This window comes from Pagrus pagrus (assembly GCF_965226575.1).
Source record: "Pagrus pagrus genome assembly, chromosome: 16".
Taxonomy (NCBI): Eukaryota; Metazoa; Chordata; class Actinopteri; order Spariformes; family Sparidae; genus Pagrus; species Pagrus pagrus.
Window position 1 is genome coordinate 27,360,351 of NC_140200.1, and position 25,992 is coordinate 27,386,342.

Sequence of the window (25,992 nt, forward strand, 5' to 3'; positions counted from 1 at the left end):
TAACATATCAAATAATACATGCACTGTAAAGGGCTGTTCAACACGTCTTGTAATATTAATTTGTAATATTAACGTGTTGAAGGTTGCCTCGAGCAGGTGATTTGCTGCACAAAGTTGGTCTTTGAGCATTAACTGAAAAAAGGGGATGGCATGGGAAGGTGATATAAGCCACAAGTGATGGACATGAGCTTACTGGAGATGAAACATGTGCAGCATGTCTTCACTGTTCATACTTCTTACTTAAAATGCCTTTATTTAATATCTCTCCAGCACAAACAGCATATCTCAAACTCACAGACATGTATTTTGAAATAACGTCCACATCCCAAGGATACCAAAAACAAAATACATTATGCTAAATGATTGATATACTTGTATGAATGATTCAAAAACATCTATTATTTTAATTTCATGTAGAACATTCATATTTTACTTAAATATTTGAGATCATGTAGTGTGATATGGCACATATTATAAAATATTTAATATTTGATCTGCTGATGAAATGAAAACAAAATGAAATGCAGAACATTTCTGTTTCGTTTTTTTCCACCAGTTTTCTATGAACATGTCGATGATCTCTGTCAGTGCTAACCAAGTGACAAAAACACTGTATTTCCTGTAATTACCAATGTTTCACCTGTCAAATGGTTTTAATGTGAATCAGCAGCAGAAGGAAATGTTGGCTTTGCTGTAGCTTGATACAGATCTGATAAGAGAGTGAACTGTAAACATTGACACTTATGTCAATGAGATAAGATTCTAAACAGTAACACTGGGCTACATGCTGCAGTTAACAACACTCCAATGCCAGAATGGATGACCCCACTGCTAACAATGAAAACTACTTTATAGAGCAGTAATTAAGGGATTTACATAGACTTGAATGGCTATAGTGAAAAGGTGCAGACTATACATAGCTTCCTTCGTCCTTTAGGGTTCAAGTGCAAGGCATGCTATATTTCAGCCAGTTAGCTATTTTGGGCTAAGGAAAAAGAAACCCTTTCTAGTATACTCTCCATGTTCGACTTTTTCGGTTTGCATTTCTAATAAAAGTTTATCACGGTATGAAAATGATATTAATTTTTGCATGTATGTCCACTGGCTTCAAAGGAACAGTTCACCCAAAGAGGAAAATTCAGTCATATTACCTTACACACTTTTATAAGCCGAAATCTTCACTGTAGCTGCTAAGCTAAGAGTGTAGCGCACACCCCATCTGAAATGGGTGCAAGAGCTTGATTGCACGTCAAGGGGTTAAATAACTTCTTTTCAAATCAATTTGCGTTCTCGGGGCTCCCAGAGACTTGGATGAAACCGGGTGAGATGTATGGAAATATTTAATTCATGAATTTTTTACATTTTACAACAAACCCCCCATTTACTCCAGTTGTTGAGAATGCAACACTGTTTTGCTGTGAAACTCCAGAAATGTTTTGTGGACCACAAAACTTTCCATCAGCACGGAAAAGAGTAGACAATGAATTAATTGTCATGTTTGGGTGAACTTTTCCTTTAGACCAGATGACATTCATAATTATGGTTTCCTTATAAACGGGACATATAATATTAAACAAAAGGGAGATTTTGTAATCATATGGTTTTCTTTTTTTCTTATTGAGGAGCAGAGTGGGAGTCGTCCAAAGGTTTCCAAAATAATAGTCCCACTCATCTTCTGCATTGACAATGTTAAGTGACTGACAGTTGGAGCACTTGGATGTGCATTAACTCCAAACATAGAATCAGCAATATTAGATTTACAAGGTGTTGCAGAGAGTTTAAAAGACACTGAGAGGGGAAAAAGTATACCAGTGAGTTAGCAACGGGCTATATTACATTTTGATGAAACTGCTTCATGAAAAACTCTAAATTAAGAGGCAATTAGTGGCATTGTGTTTTGCATGGTCTGCATTAACTTCTAACGAATAAATCTAAACTTGATTGCAAGGCAAGTTCTGAAGTTATAGAGCCCATCATTTCTACATGATTTGTACACACATGTATGGATCTGTATCTTCGATGGATTGATCGGAGATACTGCTATGACTGGAAAGTGATAGTCACACCAATACCTGTGGGATGTGTGTAAGGTCTGTACGCATTCTGAAGTTATGATTAGTGTTGTCAAAAAAATTGATTGATCAAATAATATTGATCATATGTAATATCTGAAACTGTTATTTTCCACAGTACCGACATACCAGAACTAGCTACATTTTTTGCACTCCTCTATGACAGCGTGTTGACACACACACCGCTGCAGTGCCTCCTGCAGAAGTAAATTAAGTTACATGCTGTTGTGCTTAGTAGACACTACACAAGCTTTGATATATTTACCTTTTAATGTAAATCTAAAATGTTATGCTTGAAATGTTGTGATCATTTCCTTGTAGTATTGATCATGGTTTTGAATATTGATCTTTTTCAAGGTACTGTCTTGAACTTAGACATTTCAGTATCGTGACAACACTAGTTATGACTCAGAGAAAACGTACCAAGTATTAACACTGAGCCACTGAAGACTCCTTCTGATGAACGCACCATTTAAAGCAAGCTCTGATTAAATGCCATCGTGCAGATGAAAACACAGATGAAATATGTGAGGGAATGGTGATAATGACAATGGGCAGGGTGCTTTGTGATGGTGGAGGAAAAATGTGTGCCATACTTCATCCTGCCCTCAGGATCTCACACACTCACACACAGGATGCAGAGCCAAAGCTCTCTCGCTATGGGGTACTTGTCTCATAATGGCTCTGCAGAAATAGCTTAAAAATTTTGCCGAGGCTGGGAGAAAAAAAATAAAAAAAGATGCATCACAACCCATTAGCACAGCATGCCACGAGATGATGGGTGCACGTGTGTGTGCGTGTGACGACTCCACAGATGTGGAGGCCTGTGAGTGACAGAAAGGCTAATTGACAAGCGCAGACTCACAGGAGCGGAGAGTCAATGGGGCCCGCGAGAGCGTACCTTCTCCCGATGATGAAGCCGAACACCATGAACACCAGGATGATGGTCCCCGCCACGGCTACCACCGCGATGATGATGACGGGGTTCTGCTCGCTGGAGACGATCGCAGCTGATGAGATGGACACAGACACAAACACACACACAGACAGACATTCAGAAAGACAGAAATGCTCAGTGTGAACTTCAGCACATCAAAGACTACAATCTGCAGGACATAATTGAGCCCAATGAGAGGCGTGGAGATTGATAACCCCCTCCCCCCCTTTCCCTCTGAGAGAGTGGAGGAGGGACGCTTCTATTTTTGAGCCATCCTTATACACACGGCTCTACTGTTTCAGAAAGTGGGCTTAATAGTCCCAGACGGCGACGGCGATGCCCTTCATCTCAAACAAAGACACATTCAGGTTGGATTGTTTCCCATTCAGAGCTCTCACGGTTCTCAAACTGTTTGCGTTGACAAACTGCCATTTGCTCCAAAGAGCGGCTCGCCATAGCATCGTATAAAGTCAATGTGAGTGGTGTATGAGGGGGAAAATTCATGCATTTTAAATCAAGTGGATCTGTGCTGTATAAATGAAAGAGAATGATTTTCTTGTGGCCTGTCTCAGGAGGAGGGGGGGGTGGAAAATGTTGCAACATTTGATCAGCTGTTACTCAATCAAGCTTCATTATCTCACCACTTTTCTATTTTAGGAGGAATTAAGAGAATTCAACTGTCATATTCCACACTTTTCCCTCTCGAGGCTGTCACAGTGGAGGCTAGTGGTTCACTGTGCCGGTCAAGGACACTTTGACAGCACTGCAAACTTGTAACCTTGTTACAGGACGCACTCTGCATGTGGTATGAGTAATTAATGTGTCCTTTTATGCACAAATGTTGGATGTAAAGTGGGTGGGGAGGTTAGATGTCGGGGTTCTTCACAAATTAAAAGGGGCTTTTAAACTTAAAAATGCACAGAGAATAAAACATACAAAATAAAATAAATAACTTTCATACACACTAATTAACACACTGTGTGTAATTTGTTTGTGCTCAACTGAAACTTAAATAACACAATTTATGGTTTTATGGGGTGTTACAAGCTGAAGCTATTTTTTGGTGAACAATCTGGTGCAGTGGCTGTGGGCTGCAGCCAAAATCACTCCCTCGCTCGCTTATTCACTGCCTCCTATATAATAAACACTAAATACTTTACTCTTTAGCGATCAGTAAATTGAGAGATTTTGGACACACACAAATCCTAATAATTTTGACCCATCCCAGACATGTAAAGAGTTAGAAAAAAGTAGTGTTTTTGATGGCACTACAAATGCATTAAATTAATATTAATATTCTAAGAGTCAAATAAAATGTCAGGCAGTAAATATAGTACACTATAGGAAATGTGGAGTTCTCTCAGACACAGCCTTTGTGTCACAATAACATTGACACATTTGGTAGCATTGTGCCTGTGCAGAGACAAGTACAAAGACCTGTGCTAACCAACAAAATCAGGTGGACCTTGAGATGTGAATTGCTGTTTCTCAAAAAATAGTTAGGCAGAATAAGTCCCCCTTTACATGGTTGTTTATGTGCAGACTAAAGAAACAAAGTAAAAACATATTAATTATTAATTCATCTGATTTGAAGGTCACAATTTCATTTAATTTGGATTTTAACATGTTTATGCCATTGACTATGGAGTCTTGATCTGTAAGGATAAAAGGGTTATATAGGGTTTTATTTGTTTAGATGCCATATGGTCAAATTGATCTTTCACTGTCTTTGTCCACCTGCCTCAAGTCATTATGCTAAGTTAGGCTAACCACTTCCACATAGGCACACACATAAAACACATTCTACTTAACATCCCCACGTCCCTCCACACACTGCTACAATGGAACGGAGAGGAAGGATGGCAGGTTAACAAGAGGATGCATTGGTCATTTTGCTAACAAAGGGAAAGGCATCCCCCCTCATTCCCTCTCAAATTGCCTGTGCTTATAATGCTAGACATCATGATCCATAACACAAGCACCTCACAGCAGCATCCCTCAGCAGAACTTAAAGTAACACAGTGTGACACACAGGGCAAAGCTAATGTAACTGATTAGATGTAAATGTCTTTATCCTCATGACGCTACAGTTACTAGTGATTTTTCCAATGATGGGTTTTTTAGCATAAAATCAAAGCAATCTCTGTTTGCTTTGCTTGAAAGCAAATAATTTCCCTGGGTTATTACTACACAAGCTGGAAACATTAACGGGCTGTGCATACATTTGGAATTGAAAGTCTGTGTTCCAAAATGATGTGCTAATATATGGCTGTGGTCAAACTCTCCCTCTGTTAGCGGCTTGCCATTGGTGCATTTGGAGACATACTAATACATATATGCTCTGTGTTGGTTTATCATTAAAAGAGGTGAAACACTATCAAATGCAAAGCATAAGAAGAGACAGTCTCGCAGTGATACACCATTCCTTAGTGCTGCAGTGGCTAACAGATAAGTCCTTCAACTTAATTTCCTCCATCATTTAAATATTCAGTAATGTATCCAATTCATAAATGCTTTAACATTTTTGCTGTGGCCAGTTGCACGATCACCTTCATACAGATTTCACTTAAAGATTAGCCTACTTCTTTTTTTCACAGATTAGAATCATATGTGTAAAATACAGTCATTACACAATATTAATACATTAGAGCCATGATGCAAAAACTAAAACAGGAAATCTGTGAGCAGTATTTTCTACTGCCATTTGTACTTCATGTTCTGCCTCATAATGTATGTATGAGTTAAGCTGCCCACAAAATATTTTAAAAATGACTTATGTAACAAAGTGTTTTAAAAAATGTGCCTAAATTAATCTGTTGTGTATGAAATGGGAGATGACTCTATGTGAAAACAAAGTATAAAGTAAAAAAGTTTTTTTATGAAAGAAAATAAAAAATAATTATATATATGTATACGTGTGTGTATATATATATATATATATATATATATATACACATGTATATATACATATATATATACATATATACATATATATGAGTGTATATATATAATTTATTTTTTATTTTTATTTATGTGTGTATATATGTATATATATATATATATATATATATATATATAGAGAGAGAGAGAGAGAGAGAGAGAGAGAGAGAGAGAAAAATCTGAAAAGCTCTCATGACCAGCTCTCGTGTTTTTAAGATGGTCCCTAACATCCACTCATCATTTGCGTGTTTACTGTCAAGTCTTTAAAATTCCAGGCTTCAATATTAGATGCAGATATTACTGCACATATTCAGATGTTTGTATCAGCAAAGAACCAATTTTTTTTTTTATACCTTAATAATGTATTTGTCCTGAACCATACAAATGCACAACTAGCAATAATGAACTAAAATATAGTGTACCCTTGCATTCTGTATATACATCCTACCTGTTGCCTCTTCTTTGGTGGTTATCTCTAATCTGGGGCCGTAGGTGCCATATCCTGCCTCTGTGAAGGCCCTGATCTGGAACACATAAGCCGTACTGGGCTTCAGGTTGTTCACTGTGGCTGATGTGGACTTGGACCTCACTGTGGAGTAGATCCGGTCCTTCTGATCCTGTACAAGGGGCAAATCATATCTTAATCAAAAGAATTACTTTTTTACCTTTTTCACAAAAAAAACATTCAACTACTGTGTGAAAGTTATAACAGAGTCCCATTGAAGTGTTCTAATCTAATGTCTTTGCTTCAAAAATACTGCAGGTATACTTCAGAAGATGTAATTACCTTCACTTTGTAAATTGAATGAATGAAAGAATTAATTTAATAATGTTTCATCCAACTAGATACAAAGTGTGGCAATTTAAGATGAAACCATTTAAATTTGGCCGTCATTTTAATATTCAGATACACCTTATATCATGAGTTCTAAAAGAGTGTATATCTTTTTAAAACAGGCCTTTATTTATAATGTTCCATACTGTAGTGAGATGTCTTCCTATTTTCTCCTATTTAAGTTTGCAACCTGAACACTTCTTGATAAATTCTGTATAATGTGCATTTTCACAGCACTAATTCCATCAGTATAACAAAGTCTACTGCTCTGATACTGTTTTCATTCAGTCATTATCTTCTGCTGATGCTGATGGAGAGTGAAGTGTCATAGTCCACAAAACATTTCTGGATCTTCACAGCAAGACAGTGTTGCAGTATTCTTCAGAAAAACTGAAATAGTTGATTCCATACAGCTTGCCCAGCATAATCCAAGTTATCCAGAGATTCCAAGTTGATTTTAATAGACACTACTCTTAAAAAAAAAAAAAAAAAACTTTTTTTTTTTGCTATAGTGAAGATTTCGGCTTAAAAAAGGGTGTAAATAACCTCTTATCAAATCAATTTGGAATCTCAGGGCTTCAGGAGATTACACTGGACAAACTGTACGGAGCCAGTTTTAGTTTTTCAGTTGTTTTTGTCCCCAGCTACAGTTTTGTAGGAGAATGAAACACTGTTTTGCTGTGAAGCTCTTTTCATCAGTCTGAGGGTGAGTAGATAATGCCTTATTGTTTTGCTTTTGGGTGAACTTTAAAACCTTTAATGCAAGTGGAACTGACATGTTAGTGAAATCAGTATTTTTGTTAAACGCTGCTGTTAAACTGTGGAATAAGTGCTGTGAACATATGCATTATGAAGAAATTAACATATATAGCACAACAATTTCCACCCTCATCATTTTCTTTTTACTCAGCTTGTATTTAAAATACTAGCTTTTATTCAAGAATTTAGGGTATTAAAGAATTAAATTCATTTAATCAGTTATGCTTAATAGTGATTGTACATGACAGAGCATCTCTAATTTTAATTGAAGTGATTATGTTATCATTAGGCAGCCTTAATCATAGAAAACATAAACACATATGAAATCGTCTCCATCAAGGAATCCATTTGGATGCACAGGCTGCACGCATTGTGTACTTAGTTGTTGATCTGTAAATGTTTTGCTCGGCAAAAGCCCAAATGGAATGCCAGGGTCTGTTAGGGGTGTAGTTGTTGTTTCCAATTTTCCACTTTTACAGCTGGGCGGACCACAGCCACAGTACGTGACATAGGAGACTGATTCGCAGCGGCTGTGGCCGCCAGGACTGGCATCAGAGCTCTGCTACCAGCCTTTGATTTGCTGGGTTAAATTTGCTCCATTAAATCTTGCTGTAAAAAGCTGATGTGTTCAGACTTGAAACACAGGGAAGCAGCAGCATAATCTATGTGCAAGAGGAAAGGAGATAACAGTAACAGATTGCTAATTCTGGCAGTGTGGCACCACGGATTGTGTGTGTGCTAACATGTGCATGGGGGTGGCTGTGAAGGACTACAGCCTGATTAAAATCTTATGAGCATCTCATTCATTATTGCAATTATGAGACAAAGAAGGTACTTGCAGAATCTTGTGAATTCCACTCACAGCAGCATGCAGATAGAATACGAAATGAAGAGTCGGCAGAAGTGAATGTGATGATGATGGAGGGAAAGGGATTCAGAAAGAGACAAGGACACAAACAAATCTAGTAAAAACTCACTTTTTCGTAGTACTTGATCTCATATTCCGTGATGACACCGTTGGGCTGGTGCGGCTCCTGCCAGGAGAGCTGGATGCTGCGCTGCTGCACCTTCTCCTTGATGACCTCACTGACCTGGGATGGGGCTGTTTAGACAAGAACATGTCAATAGAGGGAGGGCAAACCCTCTCTGCACGCACATGCATACAGCCAGCCACTAATCAGCTACACCCATTCCTCTGCCTACGCTCAGCAGCCATCGGGAGCTGACGAATATTCACACGGACGCTTCGAAATGTTTACACCTCATGATCAAAATTTCAATTACAGCGCAAACAGTGCTAGATAGCGTTACCCCAGCCGGTGGATAACTGCAACATGTAGATTATGAATGACAATTCAGTTCAATTAATTCAAACATTTCCAGCGCAACAAGCAGGCACTTACTCTCCCTGATGACACAACTATTCAGAAAGCCTCTTAGAGGCAGAGGGCTGTACCTGTAACCTCCTGACACCAGTCTTATGCACACAAATTATCTCTGGCTCTTTGCATGACTCATTTGAAGTGTCTGGCTGCATGGGTTAAGTGCTACCACATTTAGATTTGCACATACACACATATAGACACACAAAAACACTCACACAGCGTTATATTTTTAGTTGTCATTACCCATAGGCAAATCATGGTATACCACCATCATCAAGTTAGGTTTTACAGCTGTCTGTTCCCCCTGATATGAATGATTTCGTGTTTGTGTTGGGAAAATAAGTCCATTGGACTGACTGTGTGTTCGGCCAGTAGGCGATATGAAGGGGTAGGAAGAAATAAAAAGGATTGTCAAACAGCCAACAACTGTGTGCAGTGTTTCCCACACATTGTGAATTTACTTGTTGTGGTGGTGTGGGCCGCAGCGTGTCATATATTTATGATATATTTATTTATATTTACTGTGACTCACTTCTTCTTCTCCAGAGTTCCACTGTGCCACGCAGCAGGTTTCTGTGAGCAGGGTCTCTCACTCACACACTCATATACGAGCTTACAGCAGTACAGGCTGTTACTGTCTGATTTGTCAACGTTTATATCATGCTTTAACTGTTTCATCTGAGTTACATCTTTAGCGTTCAGCAGCAGGTCCTCTCACTACAGAGTATGCCAAGCATTTCACAAAACACTCCGAAATAAATTCCCACGTCTGTGGACAGCTGTGGACTTGAACGGGTCGTATGAATCCACACATGGTTCAATGCATACTACAATGAGCCCAAGTAGAGCCTAAACAGGGGTCATAACATCAGCAGCTACCGACAATAACTTTTAAGGTGGACTATTTTCTTGCATGTTGGTCAATGCACAAGTTGATAGCAATTAATCAGCCCACCTTAAGTTTGACAACTTTGACTATGAAGGTCCCTGCTCTGTGTGCATTTTGCAATGATGGTTTTGCGTCTTGATTGAAAAAAACAAAGTTCTAATTCAGATTTATCTACCTGGGCGGACCTTAATTAACCTGGGCGAGCTGCCCAAGTATAGTTTATGTATTGGAAAAGCTGGTGTGCATGTACTAGTTTTTCAACATATGCACAACATTTTGATTTAAAATGGTAAAAGAATAATTTATTATTATTATTTATTATTATCAATTTATGGTGCCTAATATAAAAAATGTATGTATATGTAATGTGTTTTTTGAAACACCTTTGGGGGTTCTTCAAAGAACTATATTTCTTTGAAGAACCTCTTGCTAAATTAGTTCCTTTATTTTACTGTCTGTACTGAACTTAACAAACCTTTATAGATCCAGCTTAAGCCTGCATTGGTGCCATGCACTGTCTTAGTATATGGTCTATCTCTTATTTTGTTTATTCTGCCTTCTATAACTACCGTACTACTGCTATGACTAATGTAGCACCAACTACAGCTACTGTTTCTGCATTGCACTGCACTGATTAAGCTTCTAATAATGCAATGGCTACTCATGCTACTGCCTGTGCTGCAGCCACTCCTGTAACTACTACTGCAACATTTAATTTTACAGCTGCAAGCAAAGCAAAGTAGACTGATTTGCAGAAACCTTAAATCAGGGGTCAAACTCAAATTAGCTTGGGAGGAGAAGTGGCTCCGAGCTGTCAGTTAGATACCCCTGACTTTTAAATCTTAAACCTTATCACTTTGATATGCAGAATGTGTTAACAAGCAGCTGCCTATTCAAACAGCTTCCTGACACAGAGCAACATCAGCATTCTTTCAGATTCTTGTGTCTGCCCACCTGGTAAATAAAAGAGCAATGTTCATCTTTTTGTTTTGTCTCAAACCAACTCCTGAGAGAGAAAGAAAAAAGACAAAAACATTTCTGGGTCCTTAGATGCTTAAAGCTCCACAGTGTTTACCAGGAAGTTGCTAACTTTTTCAAACGTTTATAGCTGGGCATGTAGCACACAGCGAGTTTGCTGAATTCAGCTGCCTGCTTTTGAGATGCAGTTCATGAGACTGAACCAAAGTGGGAAAGTTGAGGCCCTTCACCCAAAATAATCAGCTTAAAGATGCTAAAATGCTATGTAGAACTGACGGACTATGATAATAGTCTACTAATTTTGTATTGATGTTTGTTGTTAGGCAGCAACCTCTAGTGGTTGAAGTAATAATTGCAGCAGCAAAGGAGAAAGTGAAGTGACATAGTAAGTAGAAGAGTGACAAGCAAGCTACCATGGTCATGTTGTTTTGGTATGAGAATGTGTTGAAAAGTCATTTAGTGCAGGTTTGATGTCATAGTTTCATGAAACAAGTGAAATATCTCCCAGTGTTTAAAGTAGTTAAACAGGTTTCTAATGTAATAAATTTTTTCCTCCCATTTCCTCCTATTTTATTTATTTTTGTGTGGTGAGTGCCTTATATGTTCTTGTCTGATAACATTATTGTTGTGCTGGCATGCTTTTAGACTTTATTTTTAGGACTTAGTTATTCACAGAATGACAGTTGTCAAGTTGGAGATTTTTTTGCTACTAGTTCTGCAGCTATGACTTAAAGTTCAGGTACACTTCTATTACTTCATCATCCTGATTATTATCACATTCATGTTTACAGCACTTTTCTTAAAGACCCTTGTGAGAAAAAAGAGCTTTCTGGCCTACTAAACCTCGCCCCTAGGAGATGATGCTTTACAAAAATATGCTCAATGCAAATCTGCACTCTACACAGCCCAGAAATCCTTTCTGCAAACACACTGTGAAATCATGATGACTCATGCTGCTCTTGGGGCAAAACATATTAATTAACATGTCTTAGCAAGTTTGAGAAGCTGTCCTGGGAACAACTTGAACTCCAAGGTAAAAGACACTTGTCAGAAGCTGTACCTTGATTTCTGTTTTCTGGGTCATTCACAGATCAGAGAATTTACATTAAAGAAAATGTGAAATCCTAAATGACAGTGTGACAATATGAATTTTGTTTGAGGAACTTACAAACGCTGAACACAACATTATACCATTTGGCAGTGTAAGAGGTTCAAAGATCTGCGTATTGTACAGTCTTAACCATGAGTCAAGCGACAGAGATATGCTATATTTCTTTTAATCCTGACTAGATACTAAAACCCCTTTCCTGTACTCACAGGAGCTGCTGGAGTGCTGAAGTGTGGGTGCCATGCTCAGTGACCCAGTGGTAGTGGGCCTCTGTAGCCTTAATGCAGCCTGACCCGAGATTGTTTTAAGATGACCTGCCACTAATGACTCCGGCTGGATTAAAACCTCATTAGGCCTCATCGGCATTCCTGACAGTAATGCTCACGACAGCAGACACCCAAGACCTTGTCAAAAACCTGCTGTTGTGACATGTCCCCTCATAATCCACCCAAAACACAGGAACAATGTATCTTTTCTCAGTGCAGTCGGCCAGTCAAAAGGACGATTGAGTTTTGTCTCCCGAGTCACAACAAGCAGTTAGTACAGCTTAACTTCATCCAATTTGGCTGCTTTCTCTGCCCCCATGCAGACGGCGCTCTTGAAATATAGACCTTTCTCTTCCGATCCTGAATCTGCTTCGGCTTTATGGGCACTAAATGATGCTTCTTGTCTGTGTTTACTGCTTTAATCTGACATTTGCTTTCATCCCCTGCAGATGCCTTTTTCTACCCTGCATGTGCAGAGAGGAACTACTTTAGGATATACACGATATTTACAATGTTAGGAACTTTTGGACTTTGGCACGAGGATATGTTTGGTTTCACATTGGCCCAGTGGTCTGTTTCAAAGCTTATGACCTGAACTGGGAGAGTGTTTTATCTTGAATAATTATGACTTTTTGAGTAAATATAGTAACACATTACATACAGATACTGTACTTTCAATGTTAGATTTGCTGATGACACAGTGATAGTTGGTTTGATCACTGATGATGAAACAAAGCATCATGGATGAGTCTGTTGACTGGTTGTCACGCAAGTTCTCTCCAGCTAAATACAAAAAAACCCTAAGGAAATTATCTATGATTGCAGAGCTTAAAGCAACATTATGTAACTTTTTTACCCTAAAATAACAGCTTCGAAATCAAGTTAATGGTAGAGTGTCTTGTAATAGTGTGAATGGTGTCACAGTCACTCCGACCCCCATAATTTGTTTCTGCACTATGTAACTTCAGTGAGAGGATAAGATCCCAGTGTTACATACATGTTTACTTCGAGATACAAGGTTCCAAGACATAATATTGCTATGATGTAATGTGCTTTGTTTGTAGGTAGCACTGAGAAATTGTTCTGGGATTTGTATTTACAACAGTGGTGTTGCACACTGGAATTTTTCTTGTTTTCTGCTGCTCTTTTTTTTTTTTCTTATGAAAGAAGCACAAAAACAAACACATCGATTTGCCCCAAAGCTGCTTGTGATATAATCTGATTTCAACTCTTTGCTTTAATCTGTATTTTTTCTTATCATAGAGACAACATGATGTAGACTGGTTCTATTGCCAAGTAGGACACTTAGTCTTTTCTGCCTCATACTTCGGCCTTTTACTTCTTCCAGTAAAAGTCTTAAATGCCACGCCTGCGCATATGAGCTGTACTCGTTTAAAAAACGAGGAAGGATTCATTTGTCAAAATCACACACTTGTCAAAGATACATGGTTTTCAAGTAGTATCAGAGATATTGTCTGAGCCAGCGTGCAGCATGATGAGCTACTTTCCCACACAGCTTCTTCTCCCTCCAGAGTGCGACGTGGGCCCAGGCACCAGATCTGCCTCATTTACCCCCCTTTGGCCGGTGGCTAAAGTAGCAATGACTCAGCCCTGGCTCCGCCACATCCTAAACTCCCTTACAGGTGACAGAGAGCTGGGGTCCTGTGTTTCCACAGAGATCATGAGATCAGTTATCAGCATTAGCAGACGCTGTGTTCCACTGGCTAAAAGCTGATCATTCATGGAAGGTGAAAAGCAGCCATTCTCATTTTCTCAGTGCTGGAAGGAAGACCAGAGTTGAGCATTAATTCTATAAAAAGCCTGCTCCTCTGTCTCCCCTGCAGATCACACAGGCAGCACTGTGTGGCAGCCATTAATGACTGACTTGATATCATGAAGACCAGAAGCAGTCAGCCACTCTCAGACTTTTAACATACCTGTGGGGCTTCGCATGGTGGAAAATTGTATAATTGTTATGCCAGTGTTAAAGAGACTGTTTGGTAAGGCATTTGTGCATTCATTTTGCAATATTAGAAAATGTGTTAGTGACCCCGAAAACCTCCTCCTGTAAAGCTAACTGATCCAGAAGCCAGTCGCCACCGTGCTCTGCATCTGAATCTGTTATGAATACATTAGACAGTGCTTTTTAATATCCTCTTCTTTCACTCAGCCGGCAGATTTCAACTCAGAGGCGAAGAGCAGAGCGGAGGTAGTTCATTACATAAGCGTCTTTCTCTGCCTCCATGCTTGCCTCATGGACCGAAGCAATGCCATAAACGCATATATTAATTACTGCTGTTTTTAAGACGTGTATCTTAGCGCCTATGGCATCATCTCTGTTGAAGTGTGTGAGATCTTAGAGGGTTTTAATTTGAACAGGAGATTACGATGTCTCCCTGAGAAAGTAATATTTTTAAATAAAATCCACTGTGCCTCATACGGTCATATAAACAAACATAAAGTACATCTTTTTTTTACAGTGGAAAAGAAAGGAAACTGTGCAGACATTAAGGCACAGGAGACTTTTTTTCATTTGGAACTGGGTTCTTCTGAGCAACTACCGACACTTTGTGCAGGATGAAAACACATTTGACACATTAACAAAAGTCCCTTTAACATCTTCAGGCTTTAAAATCTGTTAACATAGTTAAAATCCTGCTTCGTCCGGCTGGCTCTGCTCTCCATCATATCAAGTACTTCAGACAATGACAGCGATTGATGCATTTAACATACTGTACAGGTCTAATCAGCTTCTCCTTTCATCACAGTGTTTACAGTTCAGGGGAGTGTGAGTTGTTAGAGAGAAGCCTTTTTCACACATCATCTCCAGCAGCCTGTGACTCAAACGCCTGCCGACAGTTTGGTCAAGTGATGAGGTATGACATAATCAAGATTACTTCTACTCGGTGTTGGGACTCCCATAACAGAGCAGAAAGTGACTGCTGGTAACGTTCCCAGTGAAGTGCTATTTGCTTCAGCATAGTTACATGTTGTAAAAACAGGCAGGCAGTCTGTCAGGAATAATGATTGGAACTGATTGAATTTTTTTGTGTACAAGTGGCGGAATTCCCCTTTAAGATCAAGGCTGGGCAGTTTGGTTAACTTTTGCTCATGGTTAAATGAAAAACCACTTTAGCCGTAAATAAAGACTTCACTCAGGCTCAGGAAAATTGCTTGCATGAGTTGAGAATTGGACGTGGGTCGCTGGATTCCAAGGCAGATGTATCGGAGCAGTCAGCCCCCCTCTGACCTCCACACCCTCACTCTCCACCACTTTGCTTCAGTGTCAAACTGCTGTCTGCTCATGGAGCTCTGTCTCTCCCTGCATGGAGAATGCAATTTGCATTTTAAGACAGCGCGATCATTTCGACAAATTTCATGCAAACCTGGCTGGTTTTTACAGCAGGAATGCCTGTATGTTTGTGCCTGTGTGTGGGTTTTTACTTGCCTGTGTGAACTCAGTAAACACTCTGTCTGTGTGTGTGTGTGTGTGTGTGTGTGTGTGTGTGTGTGTGTGTGTGCGTGCATGTGTGGGTGGATGTTTATCTGCCCCCAGCTACTCTCCACCTGTCTGTGGAGCTGGCCAGACTGAAACTAGCTTGCAGCATAGCTCTAAAGGCCGTTCATCCACTCAGTGGGCAGTGTACCTTGAGCATTCTTGAATTAAAGGCAAAATTCCCTTTAGTGACTGAGTGCACTCTGAGCACGCACAGTGAGTCACAGAGTAGAGGATGGAGGACAATAACAGACCCAGACTCTGATGAATGCGAGGGGAACTGTCAAAATCGGTGAGACAAGTTTCTTGCTCTTGGGTTACAGAGCCAGTGTCACGCTGGTGGCATTTAGACAGCACAGCATTGCGTTTCCACAGCCGCTGCCACGCGGTGCCACATCACCTCTGTTTAGACCCAAACAGGGAGGAAAAGAGAGCACTGATGCAGTTGGTAGCACTTTTCATTGTGTTTGGGAACAGGGCTCTAACTTTCATATGGACAAGACCCCCAGAATTTCAAGGTCTCGTCCAAAGCCATGGACCCAATTGCCCCTACTACTGCCATACTGGAAATGTCTGGTGGCCATCGACTACTACTGATGACGTATGAGGGTCTTGAAGGTTGTCCCATTTCACAGGGGGAGAGTTTACCCACTACCCCTTGTAGCCCTGTTCTGAGGGGCTAGGGGGCACTCGAAAATGATGAGTAAATGACTATGTGCAATGCCTAAGGCATTCATCATAGTGCGGAATTATTATGGATGATTAGCCTCTTTTATCTCACTAACTTGGTTTTCCTGAACACATACTTTGCTATCATCAAGCTTTTAATGTTAGCAGCAGGCAGCTGCTTTTAGAGAGAAGGTCAGATAGAACCTGAACTTGTTTGTGTCCCCTTACCAAAACTCTACTCTGGACTCTACTCTTATCTATATTATCTAATCTGATCAATTTAATTCCTTTATAAGCTCTCCAATGGAAGTATCATTTAGATTTTGTCCAGACATAACTACAGCTACAGCTACAGCTACAGCTACAGCGTGTCCTCCCATCAAAGGGTATCATTTCGGTGAAGATTTTGATAGCCTGATGATTCCTATTCACCGCCAACACTTCAGCTGGGTCAGGGTTACCCTTGAACCAAGTGTGTTTGAAAATAGAGTTTTAAAGAGATTGGCAGAGGACACAGCGTTCACTGCATAACAATGCCGGTCGAGGCAGGGACACCTTTAGTGACCATGCGGGGAGGTCAAAGGCGGCTCCGTTTGAAAGCAATTAGTTAGGCCTGATTTGAAGGAGACCTAGGCTCGGTCTTTCATGTTCTATAGGGCTGACAGCTCCAGAGGTGGTGGGATGATTATTAATACGTATCTGATGCTTTCACCACTGACAGCTCAACACAGCCATCAAATTTCCCCTCATTATTTCCCAGTTCAAGGACCCCGCTATCATATATTCATATCAATCCTCGGCAACAACAGTGAGGTATCAAATCCAATTCTCTTAGCCTCAGAGCTTTTTCTCTTAAGTGTAACAGTCAATAGTGAGGTCTGGTAGAGACGTGCTTATCAAATGATGCTGGGATGTGTTTGGCCATAAAGGAAGCGCATTAGATGTCAATGAGAATTTCTCCAGCTAATAGAAACCCTCCTCGAATTCTCCCTGCGCTCAAGCAAGTAAATGTTTTTTTGGTGTGTGATTCGCTGAGTGCATCACCCACACCTAACAGCTTAAGTATAGCTCTGTGCACTGCTGTGAAGCCAGGAATCAGAATCACAGTGGAAGGTCAGTGGGGGAAATTGCTTTCATGCTACACTGACATGCACACACAAGGCGCACTGTGCATGATTGCCCCTCCGATGCCTTCTGACAGGGAGTTCATTTTAACCCGCAGTGGTGTTCAGCGCCACATGCTCTAGTATAATATCAAAATGCCATTCAGTAGTGTAACAGATGCAGAAATCATTGGTCAGCTTTGTTACATAATTGTTGAGCCAGCAGGGACCCCGCTGATTGAAGAAGCACTCAGCTTTATGTCAGTGTCCAAATTAGGGAGCAGGGCTGGCAGCCTATCATCAGTGCCTCTTAGCACACTCCCTGATTTCTTCAAGTCAGCTAGAATCGCCATATTTATTTTGCCCCATGTAGAGCAAGAATAGAGTCATCTCCACTCCACCGTAGCATAACCAAAATTTACATAATCATATACCAGGAATGGTGAAACAATGGGCACTAAAATGCACCTTGGGGAGTTCTTTTCACAAATGGACAGATTTACATGACAGCACCAAAACCACACTGACAGGATTCAAGGCTGGCAGTTTCCAGAGTTTCACAGAAAGCTCTGCAAACTAGTATTTGCCGATATATCCAGAGATCCAGAGAATTCAGAGACTGTGCTCTCATGATATTAGGGCTACAGGATATGGTAAAAAATAGCATTATAATTGTTTTAACAGACATTATGATTGCAACATGATTGACAATAAAAAAAAATATATATATTAAAGTTATATATATATATATTATTTTGTTGGGGTCTGTACCAAACAAACATGTTAGGCCAGATCATCCCCAGAGCACTACAGTACGTCATTATAATGCTGTTTGTCTCACATTTTACCTTGATCAAAAACTTGATCAATTGTGCAGCCCTGCATGATATCAATTTATAGTGCAATATCGCAACATTTTCTGGCGATTCAACTGATAAACTGTCAGATAAAAAAAATGTTGGAATGTTTTGGATAATCGAGGTTTTCCAAAACAGCCATTCTGTATGGCCGTAAAACAGTCCTGAATTAAATGAAATATTTCCAGTCATGAATATAACTGGAGATACAGGGCAGTACAGCATATTCTCTTGACAGATTTCTATTATCAATTGGTCCAATTGGTCTTAAAATTGCCCAAGAGGCCAATATTTTCTGTTGTTTGCAATACTGTAAATGGGGTTGTCCAGTGGTGAGGACAGTTCAAAGACTTCCATAGATAGAAAGTGAAAAATCAAAAGGACAACGTGTACAGCCTGTTTAAAGAGTCTAAAGTCTGACAGATATATCGATGGACCAATATTATTGGTTGATATTGTCCTATCACAGATATACCTGTATCAAGTATATTCTTTGCAATATGTGCCAATATGAAAACTTGTTTAGATTATAATGCTAAAAAAGATCTTAAGTGGTAATTAATAATTATTAAATTCCCAGTTACTCTTTCAGTGCACTGATGTCATGTTAGACTATAAATGTTATTGTTGAACTGTAAACTATCCTGCCTGATAACCATATTTGATGGATCATTGCATGAAATGTGTGTATATCAGCCGATGTGTCTTTATTGGGAATACTGGTATCAAACAAACAATCAAATATTGGTCAGGCTCTAGAGGCTAAAACTATATTCTGTAGTACACAGGCACACATGTGACCACATGTAGTCAAACCAAGCTTGTTGCCGGTTGCAAATGTATGTTTCATCTTTTCACAGAGATCATAAAATATGAGCAGTAGAGCAAATCTAATTACAAGCAATCAGCTGAAACATATTTCAATTATGCCAGGTGTGAACTGTCATTTCCTCCTCTGTCTTGTAGAAAGCGTCATGTTTTAGAAGGTCATAATGAATGACTGGACAGATGGGGAACAGCAATATGACTCAAAGGACAATGACATGGAACATAAACTAAATGTGTACTGCTGCTTAACTGTGCCAAAACTGTGTATTTACCACAGACATAAAACTGAGCCTCTTGATTTAAATTACTTAACCGTTCACATAAGAAACCAGGGGCCCAGTTGTTTGTTATAAATGTCCCAAACACCAAATAAGAACATTTGTTGACTTATTCTGGCAATCATAATTATGGTGACAATACACAGCAGGCCAGCATGTGTGTGCAGGATGTAATGTGATGTGGTGAGATGCAGGCTGGTTTCAGGGAGGTCGCTGGGAATAAATGACAGGGTCAAAAACAGAGGAAAAGCTTTGAGCGTTTGTAAATAAACCTCAGTTTTGTTCACGGACCGTTTTCCATCTGAACCCACTTAATCAGAGTAAATCCCAGAGAACTGCCCGGCTGCATGATGCACAGCCTGATATCCTCATACTTAATTGCTGAATTTCCAGGGATCTGCAGAATTCATTGCCCAGACAGCCTGATGAAGTCATAAAAATACACCAGGCTTGTCCATTTCCCTTTTGATGGTGTGTTATAATGATGCTATCCAACCCCGGCTCAGCACACGGACTGTCACAAAGAATACACTGTGAAACAAACAGGCACAGGCAAGAGGACAAATGAAAGCACTGGTACTTGTTATAATGTACATGCTTGGCTTTGCTTATCCACTGCCTTGCTGACCTTTTTGCTACTAGCAGCTGCAAGGCATGTCTTTTCAAATACATGACCAGGGTAAGCAGAGATATGCGTTTGCATACACAGTGGCTTTATCATTTATCTTAATAAAACAAAGACCGTGGAGTGAAAAGGCACAGAGGCGATTAGGGCGAGAGCCCGGCGTGGTGACTCTGGATATTTACAGGAGCTGCTAAGCAGCCAAACGGTCTTCCACCTCTTTGCTTCCTTTAAATGTCAAAGCACAGCCTGAGGGCCCCACGCTCCAATCTGAAACCCTGATTGGACGTCTGAGCTCTACGGGGATTGATAAGTGAGATAATTCACAAAATGAAGTGTGCTGTGGACCGATGGCGCACACTGGTCACAATCCTGAGGCACTGCTATTATTTTGAGGTTCCAACCCCTATAGTCACACTTATCTGTGGTTTCACACAGAGGCAGCTGCTCTCAGTCCCTTATCAATGAGTAATCTAATGTTTGGCATCTGGCATGAGAAATATTAAAATTTCAAATTAAGCCCAACACCGGTGTTTGCTGAATGTGGGGACATATGATGGCTGAGGACTGGCATCATAAACATCCATTTATTATAAAAATACCTCTGTCATCAGGAAGATGATCATATTAATCAGAGCTCATATGCTCTTTAATCACAGTCTTGGACAGGCTCCATCTCAGGGAAATCATATCCACGGCCCCTCCAGCCGCCTCTCTCTAATTTTGTACAGTGCAATCTAGTCCAACACACTGCTGATTGCCAACAGATCCAGGCCAGGCCTGCAGCTCTCCCAGACACCATGCAGTTAAATCAGATCAGAGGCCGACACCAGGCAGACAAGCACTGAAAATGACCCTGCTCATACTGCTGTGGACAGTTGTGCAAGGTGTACAAGGTCCCCTGGCGCTGTAGTCGGGTTGCTGCGCACCTTGAATCTGTCAACAAGTTCACTGCTCTTCCAGATGAAGTGACAGTCACACATTCCAAGTTTGGTTACCTCAGCACCGGCCTGGTGTTTTGATATTTCATTTTGCAAGAAGACAGAAAACAATCTGCCGCACAGCAAGTGGGACAAATTGGAGAGAGTGCAAACACACCTTGTTCTAGGGGAATCACCTTCATCTCCAAAGTGAAAATAAAGCAGTCAGAGACAAAAACAACTGAACCCCCCCCCCCCCCCCACCAAAAAAAAACCCCTGTTTAAACCTCTTCAACCCCACTGACCCTTTGGTACAAACTGTGTGGTTAAGTAGGTGAAACCTACAAACCATTACTTTAAAATACTGGTGGAGAATTTTCCAACGATATGAGCGACTTGATATGTCAAAATGATGAACCAGACATCAAGAATATTTCCATCAGATGGAATGGTTCTCCTCCAAAAAGCTCATGTCCCCTGTGTGTCAGCTGGCTTGTGCTCGTGATAAATTGCAATTTTTTAGGATGTAGCTCATACATTATCTGGGGTCACTTTTTTGTAGAGAGGCCAAAATGACAGTAGTTGTGTGAAAATCATCTTTTAAGACCTTGTTATTTAGGTGAGAATAGGAACACAGCAGCAATGGGGTCAAGTTGTATTTCAGGATACTTCATTTAATTGAATACCTGGTCAACAGAATCATTCAGTAAAAACTGATGCTTGTTGGCCACAAATATGGAGGACTGAATCTGCCAAACTAAAAAAAATGAATGACTCAATACATGAATTAATATGCCAATAAAACTATATAAAACATAAATGTAAACACTTTGTATAATGTGGCATAATGCATTCAAATAAATAATTCATAAAAGCAAATCAAAACAGACATTTATGTTTAATAAATGAATTAGTGCCTTCCTTTATTTTTAATATTGTTTTTGGTGCATTTAATAGCATATTAAATCAACTGATTTAATGAGTTTATTAACTTTTGATTTTGGCAATTTCAGTCTTCCACACACAAAATGTTCTGTGCCTGTTGATTTTGTTAATATTGTGTGATGATAAATGAAACATATTTGGTGGGTTTTGGATAGCTGGTCAGATAGAACAAGCCATTGTTGCTGTCATGGATGCTTTCTTGCTATTTTCTGAAATTTTAGTTATCACAGCATGCTTAGTTATCAGGAAAACAATCTTGAAACAGTTATTTCTGATGCCCTTGATTCTAACGTCTGTTTCAAAAATACCTCATGCTGAAAGGTATTAATGCTTAGGTCACATTCACGGGCAGGTATATGCTCTGACCTTTATTTTGTATAAATCTCACACAGATCCAGTTAATGCCTGCTTCAAAGCTCTGCCTAGTGACACCTCATTCAGCCTGAGAAAACTCAAACTGGATGGTGATAATGACCTAACACTGGAAGTATAGATCTCATTTGACGGCACACTCAGCTTGAGTCAACCGAGTGCATCTGCAGGAAATGGAGCGGCTCACTGCCGAAGTAAATGCACCTGGTGATAAGGGATAAGACTGGAACGCCCAGCCGACTCAGCAGCAGCCCTGTAATCAAGGGGACGACCTGATGCCAGCAGCTGTGCTCGTGATGAGTAACCCCCGGGCCAGACACTCCAGACAGGCCTCCAGCCAGACGGCATGAGGGAGAAAAAAAAAAAAGTCTGCACAAAAGCCTACTTAGTGGCTGACTGTAGTTTGAGGATTTGCTTTTTTTTCTGTCTGTCATCAGCGGTGAGCTCCTCTATCACTCATCTGTCTGCCATGAGCTGACTTGATGTCTTCTTTATGTGCAGACAAAAAGCAAATGACAGGACGTGAAGGGAAGCAGACGGCAGCGCTTACGAATGGGCGTGTCGCTTTACACAAACACATGCAAAGCACATTTGTCCCGGAGGAATACCTTACAGTGACGTGTATCACTGCAGAGAAAGTGTAATGACTGACCTCCTGAGCCACATCTTTCCTTCTTTATGTTCTCTTCACTTATGGAAGCAGCTAAATGATTATGATTCATGATTGTTACGCACAGACAGAAACAAGCAGTGGCTCCATCTCTGTATGGTTTATGGATATCATGGGATTAAGAAAATATCTTTTGAAATGATTTCAAAGTTGGTTTGCCACAACTCAGTGCTTGCAACAATCTGTTTGGATCACATCATAACTATGATTTATTATCAAGCATCATGTAAAAGCTGTTCGCAGAGCTAAAAAGAGTCTAACAAGAGCTGACTATTCCCAGACTCAGGACGACACAGTCTGCCCTCTAATCCTCCCAACAGTTTTCAACTGAAACTGCGCTGAGTGATCGGCTGCTTGTAGAGACAAAGCCAGCACTCAGGTTGCCCGGCTGAACTCAGCACAGATCGGCCCCCAGCTCCCTCTGCCCTACAAAGGCACATCCACTGTCCTTTGTCCCACCTATGCCTCCCTTCACCTCCAGTCAACACCGGCTTCCAGGGTGAGTGACTGGCCATAATCGGCAGGCACAGAGTCAGGTTCACTGCATGGAGAGAGGCCCGGTAATGCTGTAACACCTGCTGGATAAACAAGAGGTGTTTCGCACACAAAGCAACGTCCGAACCCTCTCTCCAATTTATGGAGGAGATCATAATGATTCCAGGGATGACCAATTATAACCTTTGACCGAAGATACAGAGAGTTGGGAGATGCTGCTGTTCGAGTTAAAGGTGCAATCTGCCCCGAAGCATCTGCAGTGTTGGCAGCTTTCAGAGAAGTGCCTTGCTTTTGTTGCTGCACGTCATTACTAACTGGGCAGCTGTCCCCATGGGCCCCAAAAGCCCAAGGTCAGTTGCTTCATTATTTATATAGTGATTGTGATTAATTTTTACCACCAACTTACACAAACAGTATGAACTAAGGCAAGTCCTGCATTATAAGCTAATGTGGTGGGGTTTTTTTTTCTTAAACAGAGAAGACCTTTAGTTTACTGTGCTCACAAAGGGGTGGCTAATGAAGATAAAATCTTATCTCACAGTATGTATAACTTCACATATATATTAGGCCTGTAACCTCCTTTATTTTTAATGCAATCTATGGATTATTTTTTCCAGAGTGAATGAATTCTTTATTGTACAGAATGTCAAAAATGTCGCCCCATTGTCCATGAGCCAGAGCAGATGTCTTCAAGCTATGTACTCCAATGAAGGGTCCAAATATAATCAATTTACAATGATCATAAGTTTGGGCAATATATAGATATCATATCATTATTAGGGGTGTAAGGATTCTCCAAATCCCTGATTCATTTTTTTTAAATTTTAAGATCATTTGATTTGATTTTTAATTTAAGCAATTTTTTCAGCACTGACGCCTATACCTATTGTTAGACAACAGATCAGTGGTTCTATGCCTGGCAACTGTCAGAGTAGGGTATTTCACAATAACAGCTTGACTTTAACTTGGTGGATTGTTTTCATTTTATCCACATTACTGATGATTATCAATATTTTCATTGTGTTAATATTTTGTTATTATGACTAAGTACCGATAGTCATCCCTACAATAGTTTCTCGATATCAATATTGAGGTATTTGGTCAGAAATATGGTGATATTTTATTCTGTAGGCCAGTCCAAGCTTTTATGAAGTACTATTGACGAGATTTCAAAAGATTGTGATGTATCTATTTAGGCTGAAAAGCCTAAAACTATTTTGATATTATTTTAAGGACTTATCTCCCAGCGCTTAATGATCGTGATCTCCAAAGACATCTGTTTGACTTTTTCTTGTGCTATCAGAAAACTGGTCACATGCACGTATACAATAACAGTCAAAAATGTTTCAGGGATTTAAAACACCAGAGTTCCACAGTCACACAAGGAGATACTGAATCATAGAGGAGAAGCAGACTAGAAAACCTCTAAGCACACAAGACTATTACAGTCAGGGTCGTGACTTTCACTACTTCTCCCACTGTTGCTCTCTCCACCTGTGCATAAACCCCACAGCTGACAGCAACATGTTCACTCCACCTCTCAATGGGCTGCCAAAAGTCTGGGAAATGTAAGAAATCACTTACTCATGGCAGGCTGATGAAAAACTGTGAATATCCAAAAAATGAATTACAATATTTCATCATAGAACATGCTGTATTCAGTGTTGAGCATTTTCCTTTGAATGTCATGTATGCATTCATAGATTTTAGCTGAAATGCTTAAACACCTGCAGCTTCTTAATATGTCTGAGTTATTTTCTGTGAAAAAGCTGTGTGTTCATGGCAGTGTGTGTGTGTGTGTGTGTGTGTGTGTGTGAAAAAAACATCATTTCTCAGCAGCCTGAGCCCTGGCTCACTATCATTATAATGATGTCATTATTGTGAGATAATTAGCCTTGAAAATGTATCTTGGGAAACAATCTCATAGCTTGTACTTCCTCCGTCGAGTAAAGCACCTCTGTTTTGCTGCCAACTATATATTGGACTTGATAATGACTCTTTTCTTCTTTGGCTGCTTACAGAAATTTACTTCACAATACCCACCGTGATCACTTTGCCTTAGTGCGCGTAATACAAATAACAGACACTCTAATGAGATGTCAGAGATCATCAGTGGAGCTGGGGAGGAAATAACGGTGATATTGAGAAGGACTTCAAAACAAGACTACGAACTGAGCGGCATAATACGCCCGGCACACTCAAGGTGGCACCTCGTGGCATTAAGCAATTCCGAAAGGTAGTTTTTGTAACAGCTCTATTAGCTGTATAATGTTTTCTCATTTTGGCTGTTTCATGGCTTTGTGGTAAGCTTATGGAGGACCGCTTAAAACGACAGAAGCAGGGAATGGTCCCATAAAACTGCAAGCTGAGCAGATGAATCGCTCTCCCTGCTGGGTAAGAAAGAAGCCTGTGGAAAGTACTGTACCTCCTTGAAGTCAGCAGACTGATTAAGGTTTGGAAATTGGCCAGATGTAAGAAAAAAGAAACTCAATCTGTACTTAACTATGTTTTTCTTTTGCTGGGAATCATATTTCTATTTTCTTTAAGAAGGAATGGAAGCAGGTACAG

At 40.1% G+C, this 25,992-nt stretch overlaps 1 protein-coding gene across 4 annotated transcripts in view; it reads right to left on the reverse strand.

Moving 5' to 3' along the window:
- The window catches only part of epha7 (eph receptor A7), a 94,372-nt gene that overhangs the window by 17,281 nt on the left and 51,099 nt on the right, over positions 1–25,992 (reverse strand). For 2 of the 4 annotated variants that reach the window (XM_084378366.1, XM_084378365.1), the window contains exons 6-8: positions 8,521–8,645; positions 6,398–6,566; positions 2,974–3,082 (exon numbers count right to left, since the gene is read on the reverse strand). In XM_084378366.1, the coding sequence (XP_084234492.1) occupies positions 2,974–3,082; positions 6,398–6,566; positions 8,521–8,645 (403 nt within the window). Of the gene's footprint in view, positions 1–2,937; positions 3,083–6,397; positions 6,567–8,520; positions 8,646–25,992 lie in introns of all 4 variants that reach the window. The other 2 variants (XM_084378364.1, XM_084378363.1) reach the window with 1 other exon arrangement.